General features: G+C 38.7%; 1 protein-coding gene across 1 annotated transcript in view; it reads left to right on the top strand.

Annotated features, from left to right (window-relative positions):
* ADAM22 (ADAM metallopeptidase domain 22) overlaps positions 1–12770 on the top strand; it is a gene marked incomplete at both ends in the record, with an annotated part of 128497 nt that overhangs the window by 66408 nt on the left and 49319 nt on the right. Inside the window, 3 exons of the mRNA XM_080338491.1 lie at positions 6178–6260; positions 10708–10771; positions 11420–11489. Of these exons, the coding sequence (XP_080194617.1) occupies positions 6178–6260; positions 10708–10771; positions 11420–11489 (217 nt within the window). The remainder of the gene's footprint in view (positions 1–6177; positions 6261–10707; positions 10772–11419; positions 11490–12770) is intronic.

Raw genomic sequence — 12770 nt, 5'->3', positions numbered from 1 at the left:
GCAAGTCAAGAGGCTGTTTCCCAAGCAGATGCCAAGGCAGCTCCCAGACCAGATGGCGTTGTGCTGGCATGAGCTCTCTATCCACACCCTGCAGCTACATTCATGGAGCATCCTCTCTTGTAGCTACTGGGCAGTAAACACAAACCTCATTTGGCCTCCAAGCCGGGAAGCTGGACTGATAGCACATACCATCTGCTGTAAGTGCCTACCATGAGTCACCAATGGCAGTCAAAGCAAGTCGCCTGTGTTCAGGATCCTGTCACGTACACGTGTGTCTATGTTTTTTAAGAGTGCTGCCAACAGTCTTTAAACCTAGGTATTTTGTGGAGAAGCCTTAGAAGTGGTGATGCTGTGTCCTAACTTTGGAATCCATATTTCTGATTTCAGAATCTGAAGTAGCGTTATAACCTAATGTCGCTACAGCTTGTCAACTCTGAGTTGCATGAGTACATGTGATAGCTGTCTTCCTAAGAAGGGAGGGAATGTTCACATTTTTAAAACAGTTGGCTTTCAGGGGTCTACAGTACAGCGTAGTGTAAGTCCAGAGACCTGCTCTGCAAAGAAGTGATGCCAGGTTCTCTGGAGCTGTGTAAGGGCTGAACCCAGGGCTCTGCTGCCAGACAGTACAGCCCCACTGGCCAGGCCCCCACCTTCGCTGAAGCCAGTGTCAATTAAAAGAGATTTGTTTTCTTAATGCATTTACACAGGTCAAAGTGGCATTTTGACTTTTCTATTTACAAGTAGAAATCCATCTATAACAAGTCATTTTCTGCTGTAGGAATCAGCAAGAGGGTGTGCAATTTCTTCTCCTGCTGCTTTTTCTCATGCAGTCTTAGTTATCCCTGGGTCAAAACTTGTGCAAGCATCAATAATTTGTAAATAGATCTAAGTGATTACTAAGGAAGCAATTTTAAAACTAGTGACCCCACAATGGTTAGCTCTTTAAAAAGCTAATAGTTGTCTGGCATTTCACAGAATGGTGTCTTGCTTGTTAGCTGGCCTTTTGGGAGCTTTCTGCTGCAAGGAAGGAGGGAGCTGTGTTACTAGGATCTGAACTAGACCAGCAATCTACTTACCTTTGGATTAATGAGTGTTAAAATAGGAATATGTTGCTGCTGGAAGAAGGAAGTTATTAATTTTAGGGTCAGTGCCTGAGTGTAGCATGAGCTTTAATGGCCAGATCCTGTCCTCATTGCAGAAAATTGCTTACTTGAAGATCTGATGTAGAGTGTTATTTGAAAGCAGATGAATGTGCATCCTTAATTTTCCTCCCTGGGGAAGGTCATAGTGTCTTTGAGGTGAATAACAAACCCTGTCAGTGTATGGTCAGCAGATGTGTTCTTCACTCTGAGACTGTAGAGAAGAGTGAACCGCCACCATCACTGACTTTCCTGGCTGTGCTTTTGCTTTACTTATTTCCCTGCTTCATTGTGAATGTTGGTTAATGTGTTTTTTGTCTCTTTTGCGTTTACTCAGCAGCTGATGTGTCTCTGGGCAGGACAAACTATCTTAAAGGATACAAATGGGGACAGATTTTACTTGTATTGCTAACATCTCTGCTTTCCCATTTTTCAGTATCTTTGCCACACTACCTACCCAGACAGGCTGCAGGGAAACTCTGCTGACATGGGCAAAAAGGGTTGCATGGTGGTCAGCGAGGAGCTTTAGCAGTTCACAGGGAAAGATACCCCTAATTCACAATTTTTCTGTAATTATCTAACTTAAGCACCAAGATTAAGTCATGAACTGACCACTATCATAATGATTTGTTTGTTTTAATTGACCCTGGAGTGCTTCTGACTTTTTTTTTTTTTTTTTTTTTTTTTTGTGGTGGGATGTTATACAGTTTTAGCTTCCCAAATCAATAGACTTCTTATTAAATATCTGTATATTCTGTCTTGCTCTTGAAAGTGACTGGTAAGGCAGAAATTTTTCATGAAGGAGGGGGAATTTGCCGAACCGAGGAAACAGACAACCCCGTGCCGTGGGCATAGGCAGAAAATTTGCCTTGTGCCATGCTAACCACAGCATGAGTGGTGGCTGTGTGCCTTGTGGAGACAAAAATGTTGATCTTTCTGCTGTAGCATTAGATTGCCTTTGGACACGGTGTGTGTGCATATGTGTTGCAGGCTTGTCACAGGCATTGTCACTGGGTTGACCTTGTCTCGTGGGAGATGATATTGAGCCGAATTTTCTCCCAGACTTTACACTGGCCAAGTTCATTTGTAGAGGTAAAAGGGGTAAATGTGCTGTTCACACTAATGGGTGGCATACATTAGAAAAGCAGTCTTATTTCCTCTTCATCTTAATGATAAACCATTTCCCAGCAGCTGAAAAAGGCCAGTGTGGAGGTTTGATTTGCCGAGATGAGTGATTATTGCCCGCTTTTGAGAGAGCAGAGAGGGCCTCTGGTAGCTACAGGAGGCCAGTAGCTCTTCACAAAATACACTTGATGCTCTGAAATTAACTGGTTTTGGTAATAGTGCTAATTTCAGCTCTTGAGGGAAGACTTAGTTTTCATATGGAACCAGACTATTTTTAGGAAAAAATGAAGATTTTTTTTCTCAGCTCCTGTATCACTGAGAGACAACCCCAGTCCTTCAGTGACTGTTTCCAAGAGCAGAGTAAAAGAAGATAGATGTGATGGTTATGTTTAGTCTTTTGGTGGTCTTAGATCTCCCATATATTGTGACTCTTCCTGTAGTACAGTGTGTTTCATTACAGCACCTGCTATAAAGAAACTTTAAGTGCTTCTCTCTTCACAGGTTTAATGAACTGTTGAAATCGAGTCTCCCAAAAGTACAATGTACAATATACAATTTGCACCCTCCAAACCATGTGCCACATGTTACTGGTATGTTTTATCCACTTAAGACAATGTTAAGGAGTGCTAAGCAATCACTCTTCCCAGAGCTAGCCAGTGCTAGTGCCATCTGGTTTCACTGCATCACCTCTTATTTCCTTGCTGAGATTATAACAATCCTCTGAACTTCATTTAGGAGTATCCCGACAGCAGGATTTCTTACACTGAAGAGTTCTCTTCTAAAAAAACCACACATACCACTAGTGCATCAAGTACTTGAAAAAAGCTATCTTCATTTAAACCGCTTAAATTTTATTAACTGCTTTGATGTGACTTAGATTATGTTTATAGGAACATAAGTCCATGTGTAAAAAATATCCCCCAGTTGTTAGCATATGTAAAGAAATGTTTCATAGTGGTAAGAATTGATCCCCAGGACTTAGAAGATCAGAGTTATATTTCTGTCTCCACCAGAGTTACTGTGAAATTCCATAGATTAATGAGTTGGACTCATTTGGTTAGATAGAACACACTTTATCTGTCTGAGCTGTGTTTTTCCGAGGTAAGAATTTAGAGCTGTGTTTCTTATCTTTTTCTTTTCTAGATCTGTATACATAAAAATTTGCTCATAAATTTATGATGAAATAAATTAATTTGGAAGTACTATCATGGGGCATTTATTTGATTCTCATTAAGAAGATCAAAACACACTTTTAAGCCACAGACTTGGATTCTTAGCATAGAAAAAAATGTTCCTCCTGGCTACAAAGACATGGTTTTGCAAACTAATGGAGTCTGAGATTCCACTTCTGGTACATATTAACTATATTTTCTGAGAAGAAACCGATTTGTCTAATTACTGCAAATTCCTTCCACAGTTAGAACTTTGTATAACTCCCTACTAATATTCCTTTCAGTATTATTCCCATAGTCATGTACTTACGCCAATTATGTCTTTTACAGGAATAGTACTGCAAGAGTTTTGTTTAGAGAGTATTTTATTACTTGTAAAGTTTTAGCTCATCCATGTAGTTTGATTGTTAGTTTTGTGTTTAGCTTACTGGAGACTCTCGTAGTTTACTTTTTATTCATATATTCTGAAAAGACTTGAAAGCCTCAAGCAGTGCTGTGATACTGCAGTGGGGGACAGTGCTGATCCTGCAGACTGAAAGAAATATCCCAAATGAGAAAGCTTAAAGTGCCTAAGATATAGGAAGTATGTAGGTGTAAAGAAAAAGGAGAATAAAGTAGAAAAAATGAGCCAAGGTTTTAGGAAAAACAAAGTAAGATGTAGTCTTTCTAAAATCTCATGTAGCTTAAAAGCATGTGAGTGCAAAGCAGAAGCTCAACCCATCTTCTTTTCACTTGTACTCCGGGTCCCAAATGCTTGATGGTCCTGAGAAGTGCAGGTCCAAGGGTGATGGATCATGCATCTTCTGGCAGACACCCTGCTCCAGCTTGGTGTGCGGGGTCAGCCCCAGAGCTTCTCATGGACACGAGCCAGATAAACATCAGCATAGCCTGTCAAACATCTGCATGGCACCAGGAGCATTTGCCCACGGACATCTTAGTAGAGAGGTGCCCATGGTGGTGACTCTGCAGGTCAGTTTGGTGAAGGTGTTCTGTATCTGTACCAGATATGCAGAGAAGAATATGCGGAGGTGGATAGGCAGTGGAGATGGCTGCTGTCACTGCAGCAAGTGGAAGGAAGAAGTGGTATGTAGAAGAGAGGAAATAATGAGACTGAAAGAAATTGGGGGAAAAAAGAAAAAAAAAAAAAAAGGCGTAGCACAGTTAACAGAAGATATGCCACAGGGATTCTCCTCGCTGAGTGAAGCAACAAGCCTGCCAAATAGTGTTAGACTCATAGACTGTAGGATCAGGTGTTGCATTCTCTGTACCGCTGTTCTTGCTGGTGATGGCAACTGTGAGCTGCCCAAGGTGTCCTGCGCTGAGTGCTTTGGGGTCACACAGCAGCACAGGGTGCATGGATGCTCCAGAGAAGATTTTGAGGACCAACTAATGATTTCCAGTGACCGGGTTGAGATCAGGTCTCTTTCCCTGCAAGCAGTCATGCTCTGACAAAATGGCTCTTACACTCTTTTAAGGAGAGCACCTCAAACGAAAGGTACCCTTACTTTGTAGTTGCTTTCAAAAATAGTTTTCATGCCTTGTAGAAAACAGAACATAATTTCCTGATCAAAACACAAACTCACCTATCTATTGTATGTGTTTTCTTGCCTTTTGCCTGATTGTGATTTTTTTTCATATTTGAAAAATAAAATCCAAGAGCATTTAATGTCAGATGTCTAAAATCACTGTGCTATACATCATGCAAGAGACTGCTGGCTTCTGAAAAAGCAGTCATTGTAATACCTTTCCCTCCCTGCAGTAATTAGATGTAAATATTCACATGGCTGGGTACATTAGGCTCGGTAGATTATTCATACATTTTCTGGTATGCAATAGAAATAGTAAAGTGTTGCTATTGAAAAACAACCAGCCAACCAAAACACAACATGAAAATCTTCTTCATAGTCCGCTAACCAACAGTAGTGCAGTAATATGATGTGGATGAATTTGGCAAGGCACTAATAGGTAAGTTCCACTGCAGGGTAGAGTGGCGGTGAGAATTTAAGGGGCATTTGAATTGTTTTTCTAATTTTGCTTACAAATATTGATGTTGTGCAATGCTGAATACATTTGGTGCATATGCAGTACGACTTACTTCTCTATCAGTGTGACTTCTGTGATACTAAGAGTGTGATTTTTTTGAGTAATATTTGCTGGATTTGATTTGAAAGGTGTCTATTTTATTTGCAGAAGAGGCAAATACTTATTTCCCTTGTATTCCTTTACTGCTTGGTTATACTTAAAATTTCGATTATTTCTGAAGCACTATTGAGCACTTTTTATTTGTTCTCTTTTTTTGGTTAAGTATTATTATTTTATAAGCATACCTTTCTTCTCAGAAGTAGAAAATTGTCTTTCCCTCAGAGCGGAGTTCATCTTGTCCCATGCAGCCATGTGCAGACCAGGTGTTGAGTCTAAGCCCTCTATCTCCAACTCTTTTTGTAGTCAGTGAAGAAAGATGGGCACTTTTGGAGTCATTTGTCTCTGGAATGTCTTGGGATGTGAGGGATTTCACACTGAAAATATCTCCATTTGGTGTAGAGTTTCAAAATGATTATGTTTGTCTACATACCAAACCGTGGCTAAAAGGAAATGAGATGAACATCCTTGTGAGTGACAGTCAATTCTTGGTACCATGTCAATGGGTTGGCAACGTGCTTGTGAAAAAGCAGTGTTTGACAGGATGAAGTGTGATACTGTGTGACATTCTGTCGATTTACGGTCTCAATTTCCAATTTCAGGGAGGAGAACATTGCTATTATCAAGGAGAAATTCGAGGAAATCCTGTATCATTTGTTGCCTTGTCAACATGCCATGGATTACAGTAAGTCTGCTGTTCTGTTTTTACTGGCCTTGCTTATTAGTCTTTTAAGCAAAACAAAGCTGTTTATAGTAAAATAAGTGCTACTTATTTTTCTACTAGTTTGTCACTAATATTAAGTACTCGACAGTCTTTAGACAAAATAGGTTTAATTAAAAAAAATCACTGACAAAGCATGCAAGTTCCTTTTTTTTTTTTTTTAAAACTGAAGGTGTGTGACGGTGGCCAGGTATTTTTTTAAGAGAATTGATTATAGAAATAGAAGAGTAAAAGTAGCTGAAAACATCCTATTCTACAAGAATAAAAAACACTGCCAGTGCTGACGTGAACAATTTGGAAATTGTGTTCTTTTCTCGTTGCTACAATGATGTATTTAATCTTCTACTCTCTTTACAAAGGAAAGTGTTAGCTTAGAGTTTCTTTTTTTCTATCAGTTTTCTTCACAGAGTTGCTAGCCTTAAGCTGTGTGTATGGGATGATACCTCTGATATAGTAAAATCTTGGAAAATCTGGAAGAAAGGATATAAAATCGTGCAATAATATTTTTTATTAAATTACATCATTTTAGTGATAATATAATTAAAGTGTCTGTCATCTAAAGGTTACATGGAGCTGCATGTGGATTGTAAAGTTTGGACCTGTCTGCTTTTGTCACTATTGAAAGATCCCAGTCGGGTTTTCAGAGCAACCAAGTAACTTCAGCGTCTGTTGAATATGGGAGTTACAGGATCTCAGCACTTCTGATACTGAGTTAGCTTGAAAAGTCATGGCAGCAAGTCAGCCTGTGTGGAGATTACCTGAGCTTTGCCTTTTTCTGAGGACTCAGGCCTTAGCTGATGGAAATCTTCAGCTTATTTTCTATCTCCAACTATTCTATAGTTTTAATTTCAGCCATATAAGTGCACATATTTAAGTAGTGTCTTTCATATTTGTATATTCCTTGTTAGGACGGGGGAGAATGCATTCAGAAGGCTTATCATCCTTGCACTTGTCTGATTTACAGCTGTGTTTCTCTCTTTTATGATCAAGGTTGAGCAGCTCAGGAAACCTGAGCCCAGTTTCAATAGGGGCAGTGAACCTAAAAATAGTAGCATCCTAATGCATCCTGAGCCACTGCATGGCTTCCATTAGCAGCGATCCATTAGGTCTTGGCCCCTGCTAACTCCTAGGATAAAAAGCAGAAAGGAAGGAGAGTCTGCAAATGTCCTTTCCTGCCCTCCTTTTGTGGGTTAGTTCTTAAGACTGACCCTCCTCCTACTCTGTGTTATTAAATTGCCTGATATTCAAAACTGGTTCCTTCTAATACTGTTCCATAATGAAAGATGCATTTTTCCCCTGTATAATTCAGTTCTCTCTTGAGAGGTTTGTTGTTGTTGTTGTTGTATTTTTTTTTCTTATTTCTCCTTTTTCTGATACAATGAAGTTTCAATAGAGTTATCCGTCACACGAGATGCAATATGAAGCTTCTTACAGCAGGCTGGTAATTCCGGCATCTAGTATGAGAAAGTAATGTTTTCCTGAGCTATATTAAACTAATATTTTCTGACGCTGCATTTCCATCATTACAACTAGCTCCTCCACAGTCAATTTGAAATGCTAAATAATTACTAGAAACTCACACGAGCAATCAGAACTCCTAAGCTCCAGCCACAGTTTGAAGCATTTCACTGAAATAAGTGAAGCTGGGGAGAGTTCTCTTCTAATAAGGTCTGTAGGACAGGAGCTTTGCTTTCATGAAGTTTAGGAAGTCCATAAGACAGAACAGGTGCCTTTGATAGGATAACAAGCTTCATATTCCCAAAATTCATGGTAACCTCCTCTCTCAGCAATTAGTACCCCAAGATCTTGGCCTATAACAGCATAATTTTTCGTACATGTGAGAAAATGTTTTTTTAATAATAAATTATGAGTGTTTATATTGTAGTCTTCCTTTTATTAGTTAAATTAATCAGATGACTAGCTGCAGAATGGTTAAAAATATTTATTTCTTATCTTCTTAATGACTTTGCTGGTGAATTATATCTGTTCAACTTAAACTCCGAGCAAGCCATTTTGTTTGGATTTTTTATTTGTTTTCTGTGGAGTATGCAGTAACCACAGTTTCCTATGAGTTAACACAAACAACTCTGAATGCAAAATACGCTGGTTGCTGGGATATAAATAAGCGATAGTCAGGCATGGCTTGCAGTCCTGTGTTTGAAGTCAGGTTGCACAGACACCAGGTTGGTCTATGATTTTGCTGCCCACTGGTGGTGGATATAAAATCTGCTGTTATTACTGCCAATTAGACTTCCATGGCTACGAATTTATTTGTTTGAAAAATATACCTAATCAAAATCCAGGTTTTTGAAATGGTCTGTGTTTTGCTATTGCTTTCTCTCTAACACACCCGTGGGCGTGTTCATATGGTGCTGGGCTATTGAAGTCAGTTGGAAAAGAGCCCTGAACACTTTGGGTGGGCAAGTCAGATCTGTGGCTCAGCTGTGACTGTTATTGTTGTCACTGTTGAGTCACTTCATCCGAGGTCAGTGCTGCTGGGTGCAACATTTGCATGAGAAGCTGTTTCCTGATAGCGCTTCATCTTGTAGACTGTGCTTAAGTAAAATTGCAATTAAAGGGAAAGAAGGTTTTCCTGATTCAAAGCTTCAGCATATTCCCAGATCTCATCTTACTCCCAGGCAAAGAAGCTTCAGCAGGTGCTAGGATATTTATCTTAAGTGGTGTAGAGAGTATTTATTTCTAAAAAATAGGCATAGGTATTTTGAAAGGTGAAACAGCTTTAAATTGTAGATATACTCATGATCACACTTGATATATGTTGTACAATCCAGCTACTTCTATGAATGTTACATGTTAACATCATGAGTGATATTAACAGAAGCATGTTCATCAATAGCTGTAATGGTTTACAAGATTAACATAAGTTTATATTTCTTAATAGTCAGGAGGATGACAGTATTTTCCTGACTGCATCTGGTCCTGTGCAGAACCAAAATCAGTTTTGCTAATTAAAGAAACAAAGCAGCATAAGAAAAAAGAAAAGTATCTGGGTTTGTTGCTTATAATTCTGGTGGGGTTTTTTGATGCCTAAACTTCCACTAAAGAGCAATCTAAATAAATAAATAATCTTGCTTTCATGCTGCTGTTGTATACTGTGTGCCAAGCTTGAACTTACAACTCATATTTATGGCCAAGCTTAAAGCCTTTAGCAGTGGCACTTTGAAAGGGACATGCTGATACAGCCTAATCCCAACCATGCGTGTATGGCACTGCAGTAAAGGCAAAATTATTTTAAAAAATGCTGATTTGGTTGAAGATCTGAATGGTAGCAATATAAGAAATTCCCTTTGGTTTTGTGCTCTTACAGAGTAATGTTTGTATCAACACTTTCTTTTAAGGTGCAATTCAACTACACTTATGCATCCTGCATTACGTTAAATACTAAAACTTAGTACACTCTTTACCTAAGTAAATATCTCTTAATAGAAAATATCCTTGCAGGAATGGAACTTACCTTTACTGTACATTTGAGTGGTAATGCAAAAGCATCTGGTGTTCCTGCCACCAATTATCTTTACCCATTTAGAGAGCCTTAACACATCCGTTTGTTTTTTGTTTAGAATGGAACTGTGTGTTGGAATTTAATATGGAAAATTGGTGAATATGTGTGGGGAAGCAAAGTGACGGGTTGTCTGAGATACACAGCAGTGTGCTTGTCATGAATGACCATCAGATTTCTGTGGCTGGAAGATTTTATGCCGTTAAGAAAGAAACCATGACTACTTTGCCAGAACCATGGGTATGGCAGAAGGCTTGGTCCTTTATCTGTTTTCACCAATACCCATTGAAAGCCTCTCTGATGGTGTTTCCTATCTCCTGATCATGTAAATCATATGATGTCCATAGCGATATGATAATCCATATAGTCATTAATGTTTCCTAGAAATATAAACTTTAACTCAATTTAAAAAGGAAAAAAGTTTGTTATAATTATTATTGCTGAAATGTCCAAAAGAGCTCTCTAGAATAACCCATTATGCCCTTTGTACTTGGTATTGTATGAAATTACTGAGGAAAAAGTTAATAAAAACCATTAAAACCTAAAGATCAATTCAGTTTATCTATTGCAGGTAGATCTCTGTTGCATGGCAGTAAGCTGGATATTCAGTTGGCTAAATGAGCCCATTTTTATGGTGTTTATATTAATATGTGTTGTAGAGAAGTTTTGGGGAAGAAAAAAGAGCCTATGTCACCAGGGAGAGAATGTCTTTCTTTCTGAAACAAAAAAACCAAAAGGTGGACTCAGAATTATGTTCAGTTTCTGAAACCATTTTAAACTACTTCCTTATCTAAATATTTAAGTTTTAAAAATATATGAACTTCTTAAAGTTACTTCTATGTTGCATTATTTGTTTATTAAATCAGTATTTACATTTCTTGCTCTTGATAGTGGGATGTTCTATGATGGAAATCATACTTACCTTATTGAACCAGATGAAAACTACACTTCAGATGTAAGTAGAACTTAAAGTAGTCCTGCTGTATTGTTTTTTGAATACAGACATACATTTGTACAGGGTAGGCATAAGGCCCTGGGACTGAAGGGTCATCCCCTCATTCCCAACTGATTTACCTTGTATGTGAGTCGCCATATTCACAGACAAAAGTAGACCTCCAAAAATGAGGTGGTGTTATGCGTGTATCTGTCTACTCTCTGTCACTTGGATGTAGAGCAATGCAGCACCAGTGGGTGAGGAGAGTCCCTTGGAAGCAGCAGGAGAAGCCTGTGAGTGCCCTGTCCCATTCTCTGGCACCTCCTGCTCTGGATTTGTTACCTCCCTGGTTCAGCCTTGACTCCGGTTCAGCAGCTCCTGTGACTCTGCTTGATGTTCCCCGGGCCTCTCTTCTAAGATGAGCTCTAACCATGCTCAGCCACTCCATTTTATGTACTCAGATGTTTCAAATAAAAGATGATTAACTGTGGCATTAGCATCACATCACAGTTTGGAAAAGGAGAAGAGTATAGAGTAATGGTGCCTTGCAACTTGCATGTTCACCAGTGTAGGTGTTGCGTAACAAGGACCTTTGGAACTGTGCATTTAATGCTCATGAGACTGATTAGTTTATCCAGGTTTAATACATGCAATTATTTACTGTTTCAGGATGACTTCCATTTCCACTCTGTTTACAAGTCCAAGTTGTTTGAGTTCCCTTCGGATGACCTGCCATCTGGTATGATTTTTTTAATATTCATGACTTATTGACTTGTTTTAGTCTAAGGCCAAATTTGTTAATCATATTTGGCAGATAATCTTCTGTTAGTATATTGCTTATTTGCATATCTCTTATTTTTCCTGATTAAATAAAAAAAACACTGAAAAAAAGAGTCTGAAACATTGAAAGCACTGGAAAAGAACCTGAAGCACTGAAAAAACCCTGAATCCAATGAATCAGACCTCTCCTAGACCTTAATGTTGTGATGTATGTTTCTTTTAACAAGTCATGCAGTCTATGGACTGCATTGTATGCTAGGAGTTGTAGAAAGGAAAGAACTAAGATTATGAAAATAAACTCCAAATTGCCAGTGCTTCATGGATTTTTCCTGCTCTGAGATAAAGAGTGAGTACCATGGTGTGAGCCTGGGAGACAAGAACTTGCCAAATACTGTTGTTGTTCAGGACTCTTCATCTTCGTCCATTCTACATGTTTCACAGTACTGGCTGTAGTGTGAATTGTGTATTTGAGTACAAATAAATTTGGAAACAGAAAAGGTTTCAAGTGCTTGTAATGATGAATCCCCACAGTTTATATTGTGTGGAGGGAGAAGAAGTTTTTTAAAAAAATGAGTTTTCATCTGAGAAGTTGGCTTGTTGATTGAAGTAAAAATTACAGTATTTATGGCATATCTTCATTCCATCAAGATTTTGCCAGTTTTACATATGCATTTTCCTATTCTACAAAATATATCCCAGATAAATAAAATTTCCCTTCATAGACACTGTCATTTAGGTAGAAACGACTTCTAGACTAATTCAGATATGCTTGTACAGTTTTGATTTTACTGAAGGTAACAATTAAACAGTTGCTGGCTTTGCTGTACAAAGCCCCGGCATGTGACATAATGGAAGGTGTTGCCATTAGATTGAATTAGAATCACAAGACTGTAGAAAAGGTTTAAAAGAAGATTCAACTGTGGAGTGCTAGTGGTCTTAATTATACAAATATTTGTAATGTGGGTAAGAGGTATAAGGTGCTGATCTTCTATCGCTGTATGTTTAGGATTGCATATATGGAGAAATAAACTCAGAGTCTGCTCTCTTACATGCCTGTCATAGTTTTTGTAACACTGTTTGGAAAGATGTTTCTGAGGTTTGAAGTGAAAGTTTCAGCAGGTGTCCTCATTAGGAATCCCACCATTTATCTTTTGTCTGTGATTATTCGATGTATCTGTGTCTTTCAGTCATGCTCCATGCACAGCCACAGCTCCAGGGGATGAGAACAGCCGCATCACCT

Source organism: Nesoenas mayeri (assembly GCF_963082525.1).
Source record: "Nesoenas mayeri genome assembly, chromosome: 2".
NCBI classification, from domain to species: Eukaryota; Metazoa; Chordata; class Aves; order Columbiformes; family Columbidae; genus Nesoenas; species Nesoenas mayeri.
This window is presented reverse-complemented; position numbering and strand designations above follow the sequence as displayed.